Source organism: Salvelinus namaycush, unplaced genomic scaffold, assembly GCF_016432855.1.
Source record: "Salvelinus namaycush isolate Seneca unplaced genomic scaffold, SaNama_1.0 Scaffold3689, whole genome shotgun sequence".
Lineage (NCBI taxonomy): Eukaryota > Metazoa > Chordata > Actinopteri > Salmoniformes > Salmonidae > Salvelinus > Salvelinus namaycush.
Window position 1 is genome coordinate 1 of NW_024060662.1, and position 22149 is coordinate 22149.

The 22149-nt window shown below is 43.3% G+C and overlaps 2 protein-coding genes across 2 annotated transcripts; one reads left to right on the top strand and one right to left on the bottom strand.

Moving 5' to 3' along the window:
• Positions 1 to 6894: 6894 nt before the first annotated feature.
• ccnq (cyclin Q) lies at positions 6895 to 14223 on the bottom strand. Its single transcript, XM_038985701.1, has 5 exons — positions 13830 to 14223; positions 13419 to 13602; positions 11308 to 11440; positions 8443 to 8661; positions 6895 to 7354 (listed from the first exon to the last, which is right to left on the bottom strand). Exons 1-5 carry the CDS (start codon positions 13984 to 13986, stop codon positions 7265 to 7267), a joined length of 783 nt encoding a protein of 260 aa, XP_038841629.1. The 5' UTR covers positions 13987 to 14223; the 3' UTR covers positions 6895 to 7264.
• A 1057-nt stretch (positions 14224 to 15280) lies between these two features.
• On the top strand, positions 15281 to 17388 carry cfap126 (cilia and flagella associated protein 126). The gene is made up of 5 exons (XM_038985702.1): positions 15281 to 15647; positions 15742 to 15804; positions 15958 to 16035; positions 16151 to 16369; positions 17019 to 17388. Exons 1-5 carry the CDS (start codon positions 15621 to 15623, stop codon positions 17259 to 17261), a joined length of 630 nt encoding a protein of 209 aa, XP_038841630.1. The 5' UTR covers positions 15281 to 15620; the 3' UTR covers positions 17262 to 17388.
• The last annotated feature ends 4761 nt before the right edge of the window (positions 17389 to 22149 follow it).

Consider the following 22149-nt stretch of genomic DNA (forward strand, 5'->3'; position numbering starts at 1 on the left):
TACCAGGTAGTGGGGGCCCTATTAGACTATAGCCTACAACTAGTATTACCAGGTAGGTGGTGGGCCCTATTAGGAGCTATAGCCTACAACTAGTAATACCAGGTAGTGGGTGGGCCACTATTAGACTTATAGCCTACAACTAGTAATACCGGTAGTGGTGGGTCCTATTAGACTATAGCCTACAAACTAGTAAGACCACATAGTTTGGTGGGCCCTATTAGGACTATAGCCTTACAACTAGTAATACCGAGGTAGTGGTGGGTCCTATTAGACTATAGCCTACAACTAGTAATACCACATAGTGGTGGGCCCCTATTAGACTATAGCCTACAACTAGTAATACCAGGTAGTGGTGGGCCCTATTAGACTATAGCCTACTACTAGTAATACCAGGTAGTGGTGGGCCCTATTAGACTATAGCCTACAACTAGTAATACCAGGTAGTGGTGGGCCCTATTAGACTATAGCCTACAACTAGTAATACCAGGTAGTGGTGGGCCCTATTAGACTATAGCCTACAACTAGTAATACCACATAGTGGTGGGCCCTATTAGACTATAGCCTACAACTAGTATTACCAGGTAGTGGTGGGCCCTATTAGACTATAGCCTACAACTAGTAATACCAGGTAGTGGTGGGCCCTATTAGACTATAGCCTACAACTAGTAATACCAGGTAGTGGTGGGCCCTATTAGACTATAGCCTACAACTAGTAATACCACATAGTGGTGGGCCCTATTAGGACTATAGCCTACAACTAGTAATACCAGGTAGTGGTGGGCCCTATTAGACTATAGCCTACAACTAGTAATACCACATAGTGGTGGGCCCTATTAGACTATAGCCTACAACTAGTATACCAGGTAGTGGTGGGCCCTATTAGACTATAGCCTACCAACTAGTAATACCAGGTAGTGGTGGGCCCTATTAGACTATAGCCTACAACTAGTGATACCAGGTAGTGGTGGGCCCTATTAGACTATAGCCTACAACTAGTGATACCAGGTAGTGGTGGGCCCTATTAGACTATAGCCTACAACTAGTAATACCAGGTAGTGGTGGGCCCTATTAGACTATAGCCTACAACTAGTGATACCAGGTAGTGGTGGGCCCTATTAGACTATAGCCTACAACTAGTAATACCAGGTAGTGGTGGGCCCTATTAGACTATAGCCTACAACTAGTAATACCAGGTAGTGGTGGGCCCTATTAGACTATAGCCTACAACTAGTGATACCAGGTAGTGGTGGGCCCTATTAGACTAGTAATACCAGGTAGTGGTGGGCCCTATTAGACTATAGCCTACAACTAGTAATACCACATAGTGGTGGGCCCTATTAGACTATAGCCTACAACTAGTAATACCAGGTAGTGGTGGGCCCTATTAGACTATAGCCTACAACTAGTAATACCACATAGTGGTGGGCCCTATTAGACTATAGCCTACAACTAGTAATACCACATAGTGGTGGGCCCTATTAGACTATAGCCTACAACTAGTAATACCACATAGTGGTGGGCCCTATTAGACTATAGCCTACAAACTAGTAATACCAGGTAGTGGTGGGCCCTATTAGACTATAGCCTACAACTAGTAATACCAGGTAGTGGTGGGCCCTATTAGACTATAGCCTACAACTAGTAATACCACATAGTGGTGGGCCCCTATTAGACTATAGCCTACAACTAGTAATACCACATAGTGGTGGGCCCTATTAGACTATAGCCTACAACTAGTAATACCAGGTAGTGGTGGGTCCTATTAGACTATAGCCTACAACTAGTAATACCAGGTAGTGGTGGGCCCTATTAGACTATAGCCTACAACTAGTAATACCAGGTAGTGGTGGGCCCTATTAGACTAGTAATACCAGGTAGTGGTGGGCCCTATTAGACTATAGCCTACAACTAGTAATACCACATAGTGGTGGGCCCTATTAGACTATAGCCTACAACTAGTAATACCAGGTAGTGGTGGGCCCTATTAGACTATAGCCTACAACTAGTAATACCAGGTAGTGGTGGGCCCTATTAGACTATAGCCTACAACTAGTAATACCACATAGTGGTGGGCCCTATTAGACTAGTAATACCAGGTAGTGGTGGCCCTACTAGACTATAGCCTACAACTAGTAATACCAGGTAGTGGTGGGCCCTATTAGACTATAGCCTACAACTAGTAATACCACATAGTGGTGGGCCCTATTAGACTATAGCCTACAACTAGTAATACCACATAGTGGTGGGCCCTATTAGACTATAGCCTACAACTAGTAATACCACATAGTGGTGGGCCCTATTAGACTATAGCCTACAACTAGTAATACCAGGTAGTGGTGGGCCCTATTAGACTATAGCCTACAACTAGTAATACCACATAGTGGTGGGCCCTATTAGACTATAGCCTACAACTAGTAATACCACATAGTGGTGGGCCCTATTAGACTATAGCCTACAACTAGTAATACCAGGTAGTGGTGGGCCCTATTAGACTATAGCCTACAACTAGTAATACCACATAGTGGTGGGCCCTATTAGACTATAGCCTACAACTAGTAATACCAGGTAGTGGTGGGCCCTATTAGACTATAGCCTACAACTAGTAATACCACATAGTGGTGGGCCCTATTAGACTATAGCCTACAACTAGTAATACCAGGTAGTGGTGGGCCCTATTAGACTATAGCCTACAACTAGTAATACCAGGTAGTGGTGGGCCCTATTAGACTATAGCCTACTACTAGTAATACCAGGTAGTGGTGGGCCCTATTAGACTATAGCCTACAACTAGTAATACCAGGTAGTGGTGGGCCCTATTAGACTATAGCCTACAACTAGTAATACCAGGTAGTGGTGGGCCCTATTAGACTATAGCCTACAACTAGTATTACCAGGTAGTGGTGGGCCCTATTAGACTATAGCCTACAACTAGTAATACCAGGTAGTGGTGGGCCCTATTAGACTATAGCCTACAACTAGTAATACCAGGTAGTGGTGGGCCCTATTAGACTATAGCCTACTACTAGTAATACCAGGTAGTGGTGGGCCCTATTAGACTATAGCCTACAACTAGTAATACCACATAGTGGTGGGCCCTATTAGACTATAGCCTACAACTAGTAATACCACATAGTGGTGGGCCCTATTAGACTATAGCCTACAACTAGTAATACCAGGTAGTGGTGGGCCCTATTAGACTATAGCCTACAACTAGTAATACCAGGTAGTGGTGGGCCCTATTAGACTATAGCCTACAACTAGTAATACCACATAGTGGTGGGCCCTATTAGACTATAGCCTACAACTAGTATTACCAGGTAGTGGTGGGCCCTATTAGACTATAGCCTACAACTAGTAATACCAGGTAGTGGTGGGCCCTATTAGACTATAGCCTACAACTAGTAATACCAGGTAGTGGTGGGCCCTATTAGACTATAGCCTACAACTAGTAATACCACATAGTGGTGGGCCCTATTAGACTATAGCCTACAACTAGTAATACCAGGTAGTGGTGGGCCCTATTAGACTATAGCCTACAACTAGTAATACCACATAGTGGTGGGCCCTATTAGACTATAGCCTACAACTAGTAATACCAGGTAGTGGTGGGCCCTATTAGACTATAGCCTACAACTAGTAATACCAGGTAGTGGTGGGCCCTATTAGACTATAGCCTACAACTAGTGATACCAGGTAGTGGTGGGCCCTATTAGACTATAGCCTACAACTAGTGATACCAGGTAGTGGTGGGCCCTATTAGACTATAGCCTACAACTAGTAATACCAGGTAGTGGTGGGCCCTATTAGACTATAGCCTACAACTAGTGATACCAGGTAGTGGTGGGCCCTATTAGACTATAGCCTACAACTAGTAATACCAGGTAGTGGTGGGCCCTATTAGACTATAGCCTACAACTAGTAATACCAGGTAGTGGTGGGCCCTATTAGACTATAGCCTACAACTAGTGATACCAGGTAGTGGTGGGCCCTATTAGACTATAGCCTACAACTAGTAATACCAGGTAGTGGTGGGCCCTATTAGACTATAGCCTACAACTAGTAATACCACATAGTGGTGGGCCCTATTAGACTATAGCCTACAACTAGTAATACCAGGTAGTGGTGGGCCCTATTAGACTATAGCCTACAACTAGTAATACCACATAGTGGTGGGCCCTATTAGACTATAGCCTACAACTAGTAATACCACATAGTGGTGGGCCCTATTAGACTATAGCCTACAACTAGTAATACCACATAGTGGTGGGCCCTATTAGACTATAGCCTACAACTAGTAATACCAGGTAGTGGTGGGCCCTATTAGACTATAGCCTACAACTAGTAATACCAGGTAGTGGTGGGCCCTATTAGACTATAGCCTACAACTAGTAATACCACATAGTGGTGGGCCCTATTAGACTATAGCCTACAACTAGTAATACCACATAGTGGTGGGCCCTATTAGACTATAGCCTACAACTAGTAATACCAGGTAGTGGTGGGTCCTATTAGACTATAGCCTACAACTAGTAATACCAGGTAGTGGTGGGCCCTATTAGACTATAGCCTACTACTAGTAATACCAGGTAGTGGTGGGCCCTATTAGACTAGTAATACCAGGTAGTGGTGGGCCCTATTAGACTATAGCCTACAACTAGTAATACCACATAGTGGTGGGCCCTATTAGACTATAGCCTACAACTAGTAATACCAGGTAGTGGTGGGCCCTATTAGACTATAGCCTACAACTAGTAATACCAGGTAGTGGTGGGCCCTATTAGACTATAGCCTACAACTAGTAATACCACATAGTGGTGGGCCCTATTAGACTAGTAATACCAGGTAGTGGTGGGCCCTATTAGACTATAGCCTACAACTAGTAATACCAGGTAGTGGTGGGCCCTATTAGACTATAGCCTACAACTAGTAATACCACATAGTGGTGGGCCCTATTAGACTATAGCCTACAACTAGTAATACCACATAGTGGTGGGCCCTATTAGACTATAGCCTACAACTAGTAATACCACATAGTGGTGGGCCCTATTAGACTATAGCCTACAACTAGTAATACCAGGTAGTGGTGGGCCCTATTAGACTATAGCCTACAACTAGTAATACCACATAGTGGTGGGCCCTATTAGACTATAGCCTACAACTAGTAATACCACATAGTGGTGGGCCCTATTAGACTATAGCCTACAACTAGTAATACCAGGTAGTGGTGGGCCCTATTAGACTATAGCCTACAACTAGTAATACCACATAGTGGTGGGCCCTATTAGACTATAGCCTACAACTAGTAATACCAGGTAGTGGTGGGCCCTATTAGACTATAGCCTACAACTAGTAATACCACATAGTGGTGGGCCCTATTAGACTATAGCCTACAACTAGTAATACCAGGTAGTGGTGGGCCCTATTAGACTATAGCCTACAACTAGTAATACCACATAGTGGTGGGCCCTATTAGACTATAGCCTACAACTAGTAATACCACATAGTGGTGGGCCCTATTAGACTATAGCCTACAACTAGTAATACCACATAGTGGTGGGCCCTATTAGACTATAGCCTACAACTAGTAATACCAGGTAGTGGTGGGCCCTATTAGACTATAGCCTACAACTAGTAATACCACATAGTGGTGGGCCCTATTAGACTATAGCCTACAACTAGTAATACCAGGTAGTGGTGGGCCCTATTAGACTATAGCCTACAACTAGTAATACCAGGTAGTGGTGGGCCCTATTAGACTATAGCCTACAACTAGTAATACCACATAGTGGTGGGCCCTACTAGACTATAGCCTACAACTAGTAATACCAGGTAGTGGTGGGCCCTATTAGACTATAGCCTACAACTAGTAATACCAGGTAGTGGTGGGCCCTATTAGACTATAGCCTACAACTAGTAATACCAGGTAGTGGTGGGCCCTATTAGACTATAGCCTACAACTAGTAATACCAGGTAGTGGTGGGCCCTATTAGACTATAGCCTACAACTAGTATTACCAGGTAGTGGTGGGCCCTATTAGACTATAGCCTACAACTAGTAATACCAGGTAGTGGTGGGCCCTATTAGACTATAGCCTACAACTAGTAATACCAGGTAGTGGTCGGCCCTATTAGACTATAGCCTACAACTAGTAATACCACATAGTGGTGGGCCACTAGGCAGGATATCCGCTTTGATTGAAACAAAATACAAAGGCTAATAGTTTGTTAACACCATCTGCTTTAATTCGCTCACGAAACAATCATTTAAGATCTAAATGCATATTCCTATGAAACTGATCAACCAAAATCATTGGCATGGAGATGCAGTTTGGACGTTAAACGTGAAGAATTTGCCTATCATTCACGATGGACAGGGATGATGGCCTATTTTTAAATTAGATATGCCTAACTTGGTGTTTGAGGGTTTTAAAAATAGACCAATTGGAGGATGCATTTTATGTATATCCTAAATTATAGGCTATTCAATTGGCTGCATCTCTCGGTACCAACTTTAATTAAGTTAATTACGAGGTTATTTTTTTTTTTGCGCTCCCTCACCTGCTACACCACTGATCATCGGACGTCACAGATAAGACAGGAGAGAGAAAGAGAGGAGGACAGGAGAGAGAAAGAGAGGAGGACAGGAGAGAGAAAGAGAGGAGGACAGGAGAGAGAAAGAGAGGAGAGAGAAAGAGAGGAGAGAGAAAGAGAGGAGAGAGAAAGAGAGGAGGACAGGAGAGAGAAAGAGAGGAGGACAGGAGAGAGAAAGAGAGGAGGACAGGAGAGAGAAAGAGAGGAGGACAGGAGAGAGAAAGAGAGGAGGACAGGAGAGAGAAAGAGAGGAGGACAGGAGAGAGAAAGAGAGGAGGACAGGAGAGAGAAAGAGAGGAGGACAGGAGAGAGAAAGAGAGGAGGACAGGAGAGAGAAAGAGAGGAGGACAGGAGAGAGAAAGAGAGGAGGACAGGAGAGAGAAAGAGAGGAGGACAGGAGAGAGAGCTCCTTGTTGTTTCTGTTTTATTTGGATTCAAACATCATAGACCATGGGTATCAAACTCAATTTGTGGAGGGCTGTGTGTCTGCTGGTTAATTCCCTTTAATCCGTGTCCAACTAAGACCTAGACAATCTGGTGAGTGGAGTTCCTAACTAAACCAGTTATGTACTAACTCTTAATTTAACATTTATTATCAAAAAGATGAACAGTTGAAAAACAGTTCAGTTCTTCAGAGTACAGAAGGTAGTACACACACACGGTCCCCCCCTCCCTCAGGTACATTTGGCCTCCATGTCGTAGAGGTGTAGCAGGTCAGAGATGATGGCATCAATGTGTTCCTTAGTGATGTCTTCACACAGCACCTAGAGACACAGAGAGAAGGGCTCAATACACACACACCCATACTATCACACACACACACACACACACACACACACACACACACACACACATTCTATCACACACACCCATACTATCACACATACTATCACACACACACATACTATCACACACACCCATACTATCACACATACTATCACACACACACATACTATCACACACACCCATACTATCACACACACACACACCCATACTATCACACACACACACACCCATACTATCACACACACCCATACTATCACATACTATCACACACACACACACACCCATACTATCACACACACACACACACACCCATACTATCACACACACCCATACTATCACACACACACACACACACACACACACATACTATCACACACACCCATACTATCACACACACCCATACTATCACACACACCCATACTATCACATACTATCACACACACCCATACTATCACACACACCCATACTATCACACACACACACACACACACACATACTATCACACACACCCATACTATCACACACACACACACCCATACTATCACACACACACACACACACATACTATCACACACACCCATACTATCACATGCTTACACACACACACACACCCATACTATCACACACACACACACCCATACTATCACACACACACACACACACACATACTATCACACACACCCATACTATCACATACTATCACACACACACACATACTATCACACACACCCATACTATCACATGCTTACACACACACACACACACACACACACACACACACTATCACACACACCCATACTATCACACACACACACACACACACACACCCATACTATCACACACACCCATACTATCACATGCTTACACACACACACACACACACACACACACACACACATACTATCACACACATACTATCACACACACCCATACTATCACACACACACACACACACACACCCATACTATCACACACACCCATACTATCACATGCTTACACACACACACACACACACACACCACTCCCCTACCTGCCACCACTCCCCTACCTGCCACCACTCCCCTACCTGCCACCACTCTCTCTCCCCGACAGGAACCTCCACCCCGTAGCTGAGTAGTGCCAGGTACAGCGTTGCTATGGCGATGTGTTGGGGAGCGTAGCGCACACACATGGTGCCATGGTAACAGTCTCTAAGCAACGCCCAGGTGGTCTCGGCGACGGGAGTTCTGGACCAGGCGTGACGATTCACTAACGACTTCACCGACAGGAGGTAGTGGAGGAGATACTACACAACGAACACACACACACGTTAGAAACACAGACCAGGTATGACCTGACTGTCCACGGGGTTAGGGTCAGAGGGGTCAGAGGGCTGCAAAAATCTGAACTCATGAAGTGCAGCAGTGGCTTGTGGGACTGCGTACCCACATCCATACCCACACATGCAGTCAGAGCCAGCCCTAGCCTTTTGGGGCCCTGTCATGCAGTCAGAGCCAGCCCTAGCCTTTTGGGGCCCTGTCATGCAGTCAGAGCCAGCCCTAGCCTTTTGGGGCCCTGTCATGCAGTCAGAGCCAGCCCTAGCCTTTTGGGGCCCTGTCATGCAGTCAGAGCCAGCCCTAGCCTTTTGGGGCCCTGTCATGCAGTCAGAGCCAGCCCTAGCCTTTTGGGGCCCTGTCATGCAGTCAGAGCCAGCCCTAGCCTTTTGGGGCCCTGTCATGCAGTCAGAGCCAGCCCTAGCCTTTTGGGGCCCTGTCATGCAGTCAGAGCCAGCCCTAGCCTTTTGGGGCCCTGTCATGCAGTCAGAGCCAGCCCTAGCCTTTTGGGGCCCTGTCATGCAGTCAGAGCCAGCCCTAGTCTTTTGGGGGACATACAGTATATCACAAAAGTGAGTACACCCCTCACATTTTTTTGTAAATATTTGAGTATATCTTTTCATGTGACAACACTGAAGAAATGACACTTTGCTACAATGTAAAGTAGTGAGTGTACAGCTTGTATAACAGTGTAAATTTGCTGTCCCCTCAAAATAACTCAACACACAGCCATTAATGTCTAAACCGCTGGCAACAAAAGTGAGTACACCCCTAAGTGAAAATGTTTTTGATTGTGATGTCCTTATGGGGTATTGTGATGTCCTTATGGGGTGTTTGTGATGTCCTTATGGGGTGTTTGTGATGTCATTATGGGGTATTGTGATGTCCTTATGGGGTGTTTGTGATGTCCTTATGGGGTATTGTGATGTCCTTATGGGGTATTGTGATGTCCTTATGGGGTATTGTGATGTCCTTATGGGGTATTGTGATGTCCTTATGGGGTATTGTGATGTCCTTATGGGGTATTGTGATGCCCTTATGGGGTATTGTGATGTCATTATGGGGTATTGTGATGTCCTTATGGGGTATTGTGATGTCCTTATGGGGTGTTTGTGATGTCCTTATGGGGTATTGTGATGTCCTTATGGGGTGTTTGTGATGTCCTTATGGGGTATTGTGATGTCCTTATGGGGTATTGTGATGTCCTTATGGGGTATTGTGATGTCCTTATGGGGTATTGTGATGTCCTTATGGGGTATTGTGATGTCCTTATGGGGTATTGTGATGTCCTTATGGGGTATTGTGATGTCCTTATGGGGTATTGTGATGCCCTTATGGGGTATTGTGATGCCCTTATGGGGTATTGTGATGTCATTATGGGGTGTTTGTGATGTCATTATGGGGTATTGTGATGTCCTTATGGGGTATTGTGATGTCCTTATGGGGTGTTTGTGATGTCCTTATGGGGTGTTTGTGATGTCCTTATGGGGTGTTTGTGATGTCCTTATGGGGTGTTTGTGATGTCATTATGGGGTATTGTGATGTCCTTATGGGGTATTGTGATGTCCTTATGGGGTGTTTGTGATGTCCTTATGGGGTATTGTGATGTCCTTATGGGGTGTTTGTGATGTCCTTATGGGGTGTTTGTGATGTCCTTATGGGGTGTTTGTGATGTCCTTATGGGGTGTTTGTGATGTCATTATGGGGTATTGTGATGTCCTTATGGGGTATTGTGATGTCCTTATGGGGTATTGTGATGTCCTTGTGGGGTATTGTGATGTCATTGTGGGGTATTGTGATGTCATTGTGGGGTATTGTGATGTCCTTGTGGGGTATTGTGATGTCCTTATGGGGTATTGTGATGTCCTTATGGGGTATTGTGATGTCCTTGTGGGGTATTGTGTGTAGATTGATGAGGGGGAAAACAAACTAATCAACTTTAGAATAAGGTTGTAACAAAATGTGGAAAAACTTAAAGGGTCTGAATACATTCCGAATGCACTGTAAGCAGCTGTGCAATGGATTATGGTCATTGTAGTTAAGTACCACATTTTCTGCACTAATCTATGTAGAATACTGTCCTGTTGGAAACTACAACATCACACAGTTCAGTCTGGATCTGATTTATCTCTAGAGAAACTACAACTCCCTACTACATCACAGTTCAGTCTGGATCTGATTTATCTCTAGAGAAACTACAACTCCCTACTACATCACAGTTCAGTCTGGATCTGATTTATCTCTAGAGAAACTACACATCGAGCTCACAGAATGAAAAAAATCAAAATAGAATTCAAATAATTGAACCGACATCGGTCAATTAGTCGTTTAAAAAACGAAAACAGACATTTCGGTTAAGTGTTCAGCACATTATTAATAATGAGAAACTGTTGATGCACAACCAAATTTCGAAATTGCACCTTGTGTATTCTCCTATTCTAACCGTCAACAGGAAGTTGAGACTGAGTTCCTAAAAGTATTACTATTTTTGTATTATTTTTTGGAAAGGGAGGAATTGATCTGTTGGCCTACAAAAAGATGGGCCACCAGTTGTCTATCCCTGGGATAGAGGTCAGGAGTCAGGGGTTAGAGTTCAGGAGTTAGGGGTCAGTACAGACCTTGTGTGGGTGCCTGAAGGAGACATGGAAGTTGAGTTGTCTGAGGACCAGGAGTTCACACTGCACCACACTGTCCCTGAGGTCCCAGAACTCACCATCACAGTTCAGAGGTTCACTACTACTGTGGAAATACCTGGAGAGAGAGAGAGTGGTGGTGGTGGGGATAAGGAGAGAGGACAGAGATGGAGGGAGAGAGTGGGAGGAAGAGAGAGGGAAATTATAAATCAGGGTTATGTAGAGTAAGAGGAAAAAAGTTAAAGTTCATCGGCATACGCATCTTGGTGCGGCAGGTAGCCTCGTGGTTAGAGGAGGCAGGTAGCCTCGTGGTTAGAGGAGGCAGGTAGCCTAGTGGTTAGAGGAGGCAGGTAGCCTCGTGGTTAGAGGAGGCAGGTAGCCTAGTGGTTAGAGGAGAGGCAGGTAGCCTAGTGGTTAGAGGAGGCAGGTAGCCTAGTGGTTAGAGGAGGCAGGTAGCCTAGTGGTTAGAGTAGGCAGGTAGCCTGGTGGTTAGAGGAGGCAGGTAGCCTGGTGGTTAGAGGAGGCAGGTAGCCTGGTGGTTAGAGGAGGCAGGTAGCCTGGTGGTTAGAGGAGGCAGGTAGCCTGGTGGTTAGAGGAGGCAGGTAGCCTGGTGGTTAGAGGAGGCAGGTAGCCTGGTGGTTAGAGGAGGCAGGTAGCCTAGTGGTTAGAGGGACAGGTAGCCTAGTGGTTAGAGGAGGCAGGTAGCCTGGTGGTTAGAGGAGGCAGGTAGCCTGGTGGTTAGAGGAGGCAGGTAGCCTGGTGGTTAGAGGAGGCAGGTAGCCTCGTGGTTAGAGGAGGCAGGTAGCCTCGTGGTTAGAGGAGGCAGGTAGCCTCGTGGTTAGAGGAGGCAGGTAGCCTGGTGGTTAGAGGAGGCAGGTAGCCTGGTGGTTAGAGGAGGCAGGTAGCCTGGTGGTTAGAGGAGGCAGGTAGCCTGGTGGTTAGAGGAGGCAGGTAGCCTGGTGGTTAGAGGAGGCAGGTAGCCTGGTGGTTAGAGGAGGCAGGTAGCCTGGTGGTTAGAGGCGACAGGTAGCCTGGTGGTTAGAGGAGGCAGGTAGCCTGGTGGTTAGAGGAGGCAGGTAGCCTGGTGGTTAGAGGAGGCAGGTAGCCTGGTGGTTAGAGGAGGCAGGTAGCCTGGTGGTTAGAGGAGGCAGGTAGCCTAGTGGTTAGAGGAGGCAGGTAGCCTGGTGGTTAGAGGAGGCAGGTAGCCTGGTGGTTAGAGGAGGCAGGTAGCCTGGTGGTTAGAGGAGGCAGGTAGCCTGGTGGTTAGAGGAGGCAGGTAGCCTGGTGGTTAGAGGAGGCAGGTAGCCTGGTGGTTAGAGGAGGCAGGTAGCCTGGTGGTTAGAGGAGGCAGGTAGCCTGGTGGTTAGAGGAGGCAGGTAGCCTGGTGGTTAGAGGAGGCAGGTAGCCTAGTGGTTAGAGGAGGCAGGTAGCCTAGTGGTTAGAGGAGGCAGGTAGCCTAGTGGTTAGAGGAGGCAGGTAGCCTAGTGGTTAGAGGAGGCAGGTAGCCTAGTGGTTAGAGGAGGCAGGTAGCCTAGTGGTTAGAGGAGGCAGGTAGCCTAGTGGTTAGAGGAGGCAGGTAGCCTAGTGGTTAGAGGAGGCAGGTAGCCTAGTGGTTAGAGGAGGCAGGTAGCCTAGTGGTTAGAGGAGGCAGGTAGCCTAGTGGTTAGAGGAGGCAGGTAGCCTAGTGGTTAGAGGAGGCAGGTAGCCTAGTGGTTAGAGGAGGCAGGTAGCCTCGTGGTTAGAGCGTTGGACTAGTAACCGAAAGGTTGCTAGATTGAAACCCTGAGTTGACCAGGTAAAAATCTGTCGTTCTGCCCCTGAACAAGGCAGTTAACCCACTGTTCCTAGGCTGTCATTGTAAATAACAATTTGTTCTTAACTGACTTGCCTAGTTAAATAAAAAAAATATGCCGTTTCCAGCTACAATAGTCATTTACGACATTAACAAAGTCTACACCTTATTTCTGATCAATTTGATGTTATTTTAATGGACCATTTTTTTTGCTTATCTTTTAAAAACAAGGACATTTCTAAGTGACCCCAAACGTTTGAAAGGTGGTGTGTATATATATATATATAAAAACAGCCCTGCCTACCTGTGACACACGTTGATGATGTCACGGGTGCGGAGGTGCTGCTCCTCCACCTTGCCTGCTAGGTAGACGCAGCTCATAGCCACCAGGTAGGGCTCATACACCGTCACACTGACACACTGGAAGAACCGGTGGTACAACACACACGCTGTCGCCACGGGCACCGAACGCATGCCCAACTTCACACCTAGCGAGAGAGCGAGACAAAGTGTTATGGGTCGGGGTGGTAGAGGCTTTTTCACCAGCCAAGCCTCGACACCTTATTCTACTAATAAAGGCCGTATTTAAAATGATGATATACTCAGATGTGTTAGCACTTGTCTGGAGCAAAAGTCTGCACCCACACCGGCCCAGGCAGGGTGAGACTGACCCCCCATAGTGAATATGGGTTGGAGTTCTGTTTCGGTACTGTACCCGTTTCCATGATGAACCGACACACACGGAAGTGGGTTTTAATCTCCCGTGTGGAGTCCGTATCAGTGTCCAAGGCTGGAGCACCCCTCTTCCCCCCCGGTGTACCGTCCAGCCGCGAGACGGCCTCCATGGAACCGGGTGTAATGAACCTGGCCATCTCTAGAATAGCTAGCTAACGTTAGCTATTAGCTAAACAGTTCTTTGCCCTGTACAGAATGGAGAATGTTACACTAACATTGACTATAGTAGTTAACAAGACGCATTAACTAGTTTATCTGGTTTCTTTCCAGCTTGTCTGCTACTAATTGGGGCTAATCATAGCCAATTGAAATGATTATCTGGGCTACCAACACGCTGGCTAGTCTCTCACTTCCGCACACAATAATATCAAAGACCGAATTGAAACGTGCTACAGCTATGCCAGCAGCAAAAACGACTTGTGTATGTTAATGAAGAAACCTCCAAACTAAAAGCCCAAATTTCGAAATATTGCAATGTGGATAATTTATTCAAAATATATGGAATTTTAATCAGTGGCCACTTCTACTTTTATTGTGCCAACAAGAAAAGGAAAGGTGAATAATTTATGAAAACAAATGAAAATATGGTTGATATTTTCTTTTTACCAATAATGAAAGAATACAATGTTGACACTGGTATATTGAGAATACTGGGCTGTAGAGACGTTTCTACCGGTGGGGTGTAGAATATTCAGTAGGGTCTTTACTAACCAAATATGGTTCGTTTTGAAGGGGGACTGTGTCATTACTTTCTTTTTTTACATTTATTTAACTAGGCAAGTCAGTTAAGAACAAATTCTAAATTTACAATGACGGTCTACCCCGGCCAAACCCTCCCCTAACTCGGATGACGCTGGGCCCATTGTGCGCCGCCCTATTGGACATACATACCCAGCAGCACTTTGTTCCCCAGCCCGCCATAGTCCCCAATGCAATACACTGTAATAGACTGTACATGGAAACATATTGGCTTGTAGAGAGAACATTTTTATACCGGTCTCAGCTAAAGTGGGTGGGAAATACTCAGAAGGGTCTCTACTAAGCAAATATGTGTAGTTTTGGAGAGGGATTGTGTCGTACATACCCAGCAGTTTTCTGTCTACAACCCAATGTGTATTCCATGTACAGTCTATTGCAGTGTATTGTATTGGAGGTTATAGTGGCGGTGGAGTGAAACGCCAGCAGCAGGCCATGAGACACAGTCCCCCTCCAAAACAACCATAATTGGTTAGTAGAGACCCTACAACAAATTACCATTTATTTTTTCAAAGAGGATTGCAATGCTGTGAAAAACAGTTGTACTGCACTAGAGTGCAAAAAAAAAAAAAATCGATATTCCCAAAGTCTTTGCAGGGGGGACTCTTACTGTAAAGTGAAAAAATCCGCGATCCTAATAGCATAATATCCTGCTGCTAGGAGAACGGTAATAAACAACACGGTGTTGTTGTTGTGGTGCCGCTGCAGGTCTGGCCAGCTCGATGTCCCTCTACCGGTAGGGCTGGCGCCATTCTTATTGGCTCAGCAGTGGCTCTAAACAACAAACACTTGCATTCTGTTACCCAAATAGCACAGTCGTATTTCTGTTTCTGTAGCAGATGCTGTGGAACCGTACTGGTGTTGATGTTATAGGTATGTAACAGCTCAACTTGTGACAGAAGAGCTCCGATGTAAACTAGAGAACTCTAAAACAGACCGGGGCGACGACTTCCTGCAATACTCCGTTGTTGCTATGCAACCTGTCAACAACAAACAGAGTCGCTAGCCGCCAGGCATGTCGTCGGGTTACTCGGCTAATCAGGTAAAAATGACAACATTCATTCAATAAAAACACACTTTTTGTTTATTTTTTGTTATTGTGTAGAGCAGTAAACATGTGCTGTTGTGTGTTTTAGTATGAAAATGCTTTCAACTCGAAGAAACTGCAAAATTGGACCGTGCCAAAGCATTTCAAGGAGGTAACTTACAGTACCTAGCCAACGTTAAGTGCTGTTTGTGAATTGTGCAAGACAAATATGCAAATAGTGTTACTTTCTCTCCATGAGTTGAACTTAGTTGAAATCGACTGTGTGGGTGTGTGTGTGTGTGTGTGTGTGTGTGTGTGTGTATAGAGGCCCTCAGCGGCAGAGGGTCACACCATCTTCATCGCCAGTGACCGCGGACATCTCTTACCAGGAGTGAAGGCTAAGGTTAGTGAACAACACACATGCATGCACACACACACACACTGAGACCTGTACATGCATGTATATTTATGTGCTTATGGATGTCTGTCTGTGCTTAATTATGTGTGTGTGCGTGTAGCGCGGCAGTGCGTGGCCAGATTTTAAGGGGACATGGGAGCTGCCTGCTCGTCTCCCTCCTGCCTCCATCAACCCCACGGCTCGCTCTGAGGAGGGCAGACAGCGTCTCACACACACATACACACACTCACACACACACTCCAGACTGGACATCCACACACACAGGGCTGCCAAAACCACCACCACACCAGCCGCAGACGGTCAGACGGAAGAGGATCAGGTTAGACACACTCTCTCCTCTCCTCTCTTCTCCTTTATGCTCCCCCCTCCTTTATCCTCTCCTCTCTCCTCTATCCTATCCTCTCCTTTATCCTATCCTCTCCTCTCCTTTATCCTCTCCAGTCTTCTCCTCTCCCCTCCTTTATCCTCTCCTCTCCTTTATCCTCTCCTCTCTTCTCCTTTATCCTCTCCAGTCTTCTCCTCTCCCCTCCTTTATCTTCTCCTCTCCTTTATCCTCTCCTCTCCTTTATCCTCTCCTCTCCTTTATCCTATCCTCTCTTCTCCTTTATCCTCTCCTCTCTTCTACTTTATCCTCTCCTCTCTTCTTTATCCTCTCCTCTCCCCTCCTTTATCCTCTCCTCTCCTCTCCCCTCCTTTATCCTCTCCTCTCCTTTATCCTCTCCCCTCCTTTATCCTCTCTTCTCCTTTATCCCCTCTTCTCATTTATCCTCTCTCCTCTCCTTTGTTCTCCTCTCTTCTCTTTTATGCTCCTCTTCTCCTTAATGATCTCCTCTCCTCTTTTCTCCCCTATCCTCTCTCCTCCTCTCCCCTATCCTCTCCTCTCTTTTCCTTTATGCTCTCACCTACTCTTCTGTCTCCTCTCATCTCTTCTCTTTTCTTCTCCCTCATTCTCTTTGTTCCACATACAGACCTGCAATGCCCCAACTTCAGAGAGACCAGTCACAGGAGAAAGACCAGTCACCGGACAATCAGGTCGTGGGGAGAGACCTTTGACTCAAGCCTCAGAGAGAGAGAGAGCAGTCTCCCACCCTGACACACAGCAAGAGGAGAGAGTAGCCACTAGAGGGAACACCTCGGCTGGAGAGAGAACAGTTAGCCAGGGAGAGAGAGAACCCTCTTCAGCTGCCCAAGAGAATCACACAATAGGTTGACAAGTAAACATATCTACCTCCCCATCTCTCTTTCTCTCTCCTCTCTCTCTCCATCTTTCTCTCGAGCAGTCTCACACCCAGAATATATTTAGTTTCCTGATGTCCTGAGTGCTTTTAGTTTACTGATGTACACTAACAGAATCATACAACATTAAAACTCTGTAAAACCATTTCCTGTGCGTGTGTCAGGATCGGTTGTGTTGGAGGAAAACAGTGAAACACCTTACCACTGCTACACCTGTTTATCAGCGGAGCCTTGTCTGTCAGCGAAACATTTCATTCAGCCTCATTTACTGCCTTTAAAAAAAACATAGCTGACTTGTGGCTGACTTGCTTTAAAAAATGTTGTTTCTACTGATAATTGAGATGTGCAAACTATGGCATAAGGGTACGACAAGCGGATAAGAGGCAATCCGTAATTTCAATTAAGACATTAATGAGCGAGCTAGGATGGACGTAGTCAATATAACTATTTGTTCAGCACTTTTGAAATGTACAGCAACAGAATTCAGAACATGGGCCGTTCTTACAGTGATCTCCCTGTACACCAAGTCAGAACCGTAGGATAAATAAAGGGGGCATATACACAGACAATGAAAGCTCTTACAATATTCAAAGACATTTCTCAAAAACAGGTTAAAGGCTACATGTGCACCACCAAGTCAGAACAGCAGGTGAAATTAAGAGGGGTAAATAGACCAAATTATTAGGGTGAGGCACATGGGCTACTAACAGCTTATTGCACAAAATACACGTAGTATTACTTTCTTAGCTACAGTATAAATATCTCCCTGGCATATTACATCATTCATGCAGCAGCATACAATACATTTTTGGACTCACATTGTTATGCATATCAGCATCAACTCAACATATCAGCATCATCATATCAGCATCATCACAACATATCAGCATCATCATATCAGCATCAACTCAACATATCAGCATCAACTCAACATATCAGCATCAACTCAACATATCAGCATCAACTCAACATATCAGCATCATCATATCAGCATCAACTCAACATATCAGCATCATCATATCAGCATCAACTCAACATATCAGCATCATCACAACATATCAGCATCCTCACAACATATCAGCATCATCATATCAGCATCAACTCAACATATCAGCATCAACTCAACATATCAGCATCATCACAACATATCAGCATCATCACAACATATCAGCATCATCACAACATATCAGCATCATCACAACATATCAGCATCAACTCAACATATCAGCATCATCACAACATATCAGCATCATCATATCAGCATCAACTCAACATATCAGCATCATCATATCAGCATCATCACAACATATCAGCATCAACTCAACATATCAGCATCATCACAACATATCAGCATCATCACAACATAGCAGCAGCATCACAACATATCAGCATCATCACAACATATCAGCATCATCACAACATAGCAGCAGCATCACAACATATCAGCATCATCACAACATATCAGCATCATCACAACATATCAGCATCATCACAACATATCAGCATCATCACAACATATCAGCATCATCACAACATATCAGCATCATCACAACATATCAGCATCATCACAACATAGCAGCAGCATCACAACATATCAGCATCATCACAACATATCAGCATCATCACAACATATCAGCATCAACTCAACATATCAGCATCATCACAACATATCAGCATCAACTCAACATATCAGCATCATCACAACATATCAGCATCATCACAACATATCAGCATCATCACACATTACTACATCAAACACTCCACTTGTACACAATGTAGAACAATAGCATAAAAGTAGTAGAAGTTCCTCGTATAACATCTAATATATAGTAGTAGAGACATGCCAGTATAAAATCTAATATATAGTAGTAGAGACATGCCAGTATAACATCTAATATATAGTAGTAGAGACATGCCAGTATAACATCAGTAATATATAGTAGTAGAGACATGCCAGTATAACATCAGTAATATATAGTAGTAGAGACATGCCAGTATAACATCAGTAATATATAGTAGTAGAGACATGCCAGTATAACATCTAATATATAGTAGTAGAGACATGCCAGTATAACATCTAATATATAGTAGTAGAGACATGCCAGTATAACATCTAATATATAGTAGTAGAGACATGCCAGTATAACATCTAATATATAGTAGTAGAGACATGCCAGTATAACATCAGTAATATAGTAGTAGAGACATGCCAGTATAACATCTAATATATAGTAGTAGAGACATGCCAGTATAACATCTAATATATAGTAGTAGAGACATGCCAGTATAACATCTAATATATAGTAGTAGAGACATGCCAGTATAACATCTAATATATAGTAGTAGAGACATGCCAGTATAACATCAGTAATATATAGTAGTAGAGACATGCCAGTATAACATCTAATATATAGTAGTAGAGACATGCCAGTATAACATCTAATATATAGTAGTGGAGACATGCCAGTATAACATCAGTAATATAGTAGTAGAGACATGCCAGTATAACATCTAATATATAGTAGTAGAGACATGCCAGTATAACATCAGTAATATATAGTAGTAGAGACATGCCAGTATAACATCAGTAATATATAGTAGTAGAGACATGCCAGTATAACATCTAATATATAGTAGTAGAGACATGCCAGTATAACATCTAATATAAAGTAGTAGAGACATGCCAGTATAACATCTAATATATAGTAGTAGAGACATGCCAGTATAACATCTAATATATAGTAGTAGAGACATGCCAGTATAACATCAGTAATATAGTAGTAGAGACATGCCAGTATAACATCAGTAATATATAGTAGTAGAGACATGCCAGTATAACATCTAATATATAGTAGTAGAGACATGCCAGTATAACATCTAATATATAGTAGTAGAGACATGCCAGTATAACATCTAATATATAGTAGTAGAGACATGCCAGTATAACATCAGTAATATATAGTAGTAGAGACATGCCAGTATAACATCTAATATATAGTAGTAGAGACATGCCAGTATAACATCTAATATATAGTAGTAGAGACATGCCAGTATAACATCAGTAATATATAGTAGTAGAGACATGCCAGTATAACATCAGTAATATATAGTAGTAGAGACATGCCAGTATAACATCAGTAATATAGTAGTAGAGACATGCCAGTATAACATCTAATATATAGTAGTAGAGACATGCCAGTATAACATCTAATATATAGTAGTAGAGACATGCCAGTATAACATCAGTAATATATAGTAGTAGAGACATGCCAGTATAACATCAGTAATATATAGTAGTAGAGACATGCCAGTATAACATCAGTAATATAGTAGTAGAGACATGCCAGTATAACATCTAATATATAGTAGTAGAGACATGCCAGTATAACATCTAATATATAGTAGTAGAGACATGCCAGTATAACATCTAATATATAGTAGTAGAGACATGCCAGTATAACATCAGTAATATATAGTAGTAGAGACATGCCAGTATAACATCTAATATATAGTAGTAGAGACATGCCAGTATAACATCAGTAATATATAGTAGTAGAGACATGCCAGTATAACATCTAATATATAGTAGTAGAGACATGCCAGTATAACATCAGTAATATATAGTAGTAGAGACATGCCAGTATAACATCTAATATATAGTAGTAGAGACATGCCAGTATAACATCTAATATATAGTAGTAGAGACATGCCAGTATAACATCAGTAATATATAGTAGTAGAGACATGCCAGTATAACATCAGTTAAATATAGTAGTAGAGACATGCCAGTATAACATCTAATATATAGTAGTAGAGACATGCCAGTATAACATCTAATATATAGTAGTAGAGACATGCCAGTATAACATCAGTAATATATAGTAGTAGAGACATGCCAGTATAACATCTAATATATAGTAGTAGAGACATGCCAGTATAACATCTAATATATAGTAGTAGAGACATGCCAGTATAACATCTAATATATAGTAGTAGAGACATGCCAGTATAACATCAGTAATATATAGTAGTAGAGACATGCCAGTATAACATCAGTAATATATAGTAGTAGAGACATGCCAGTATAACATCTAATATATAGTAGTAGAGACATGCCAGTATAACATCAGTAATATATAGTAGTAGAGACATGCCAGTATAACATCAGTAATATATAGTAGTAGAGACATGCCAGTATAACATCTAATATATAGTAGTAGAGACATGCCAGTATAACATCTAATATATAGTAGTAGAGACATGCCAGTATAACATCTAATAATAGTAGTAGAGACATGCCAGTATAACATCAGTAATATATAGTAGTAGAGACATGCCAGTATAACATCAGTAATATATAGTAGTAGAGACATGCCAGTATAACATCTAATATATTAGTAGTAGAGGACATGCCAGTATAAATCTAATATAGTAGTAGAGACATGCCCGTATAACATCTAATATTATAGTAGTAGAGGACCATGCCAGTCTAATCATCGTAATAAGTAGTAGAGACATGCCAGTATAACATCTAATATATAGTAGTAGAGACATGCCAGTATAACATCTAATATATAGTAGTAGAGACATGCCAGTATAACATCTAATATATAAGTAGTAGAGACATGCCAGTATAACATCTAATATATAGTCGTAGAGACATGCAGTATAACATCAGTAATATATGTAGTAGAGACATGCCAGTATAACATTAATATATAGTAGTAGAGACATGCCAGTATAACATCAGTAATATATAGTAGTAGAGACATGCCAGTATAACATCAGTAATATAGTAGTAGAGAACATGCCAGTTATAACATCTAATATATAGTAGTAGAGACAGCCAGTATAACATCAGAT

Bases quoted from the DNA above. Each gene is read 5' to 3' on its own strand.
- ccnq (XM_038985701.1), bottom strand. From the start codon at position 13,986: ATGGCCAGGTTCATTACACCCGGTTCCATGGAGGCCGTCTCGCGGCTG. The intron at 13,603-13,829 runs GTACAGTACCGA...CTCTCTCGCTAG, and splicing joins TCGGTTCATCATGGAAACGG to GTGTGAAGTTGGGCATGCGT. The intron at 8,662-11,307 runs GTCTGTACTGAC...TTCGTTGTGTAG, and splicing joins CCTTCAGGCACCCACACAAG to TATCTCCTCCACTACCTCCT.
- cfap126 (XM_038985702.1), top strand. From the start codon at position 15,621: ATGTCGTCGGGTTACTCGGCTAATCAG. The intron at 15,805-15,957 runs GTAACTTACAGT...GTGTGTGTATAG, and splicing joins TGCCAAAGCATTTCAAGGAG to AGGCCCTCAGCGGCAGAGGG. The intron at 16,036-16,150 runs GTTAGTGAACAA...GTGTGCGTGTAG, and splicing joins TACCAGGAGTGAAGGCTAAG to CGCGGCAGTGCGTGGCCAGA.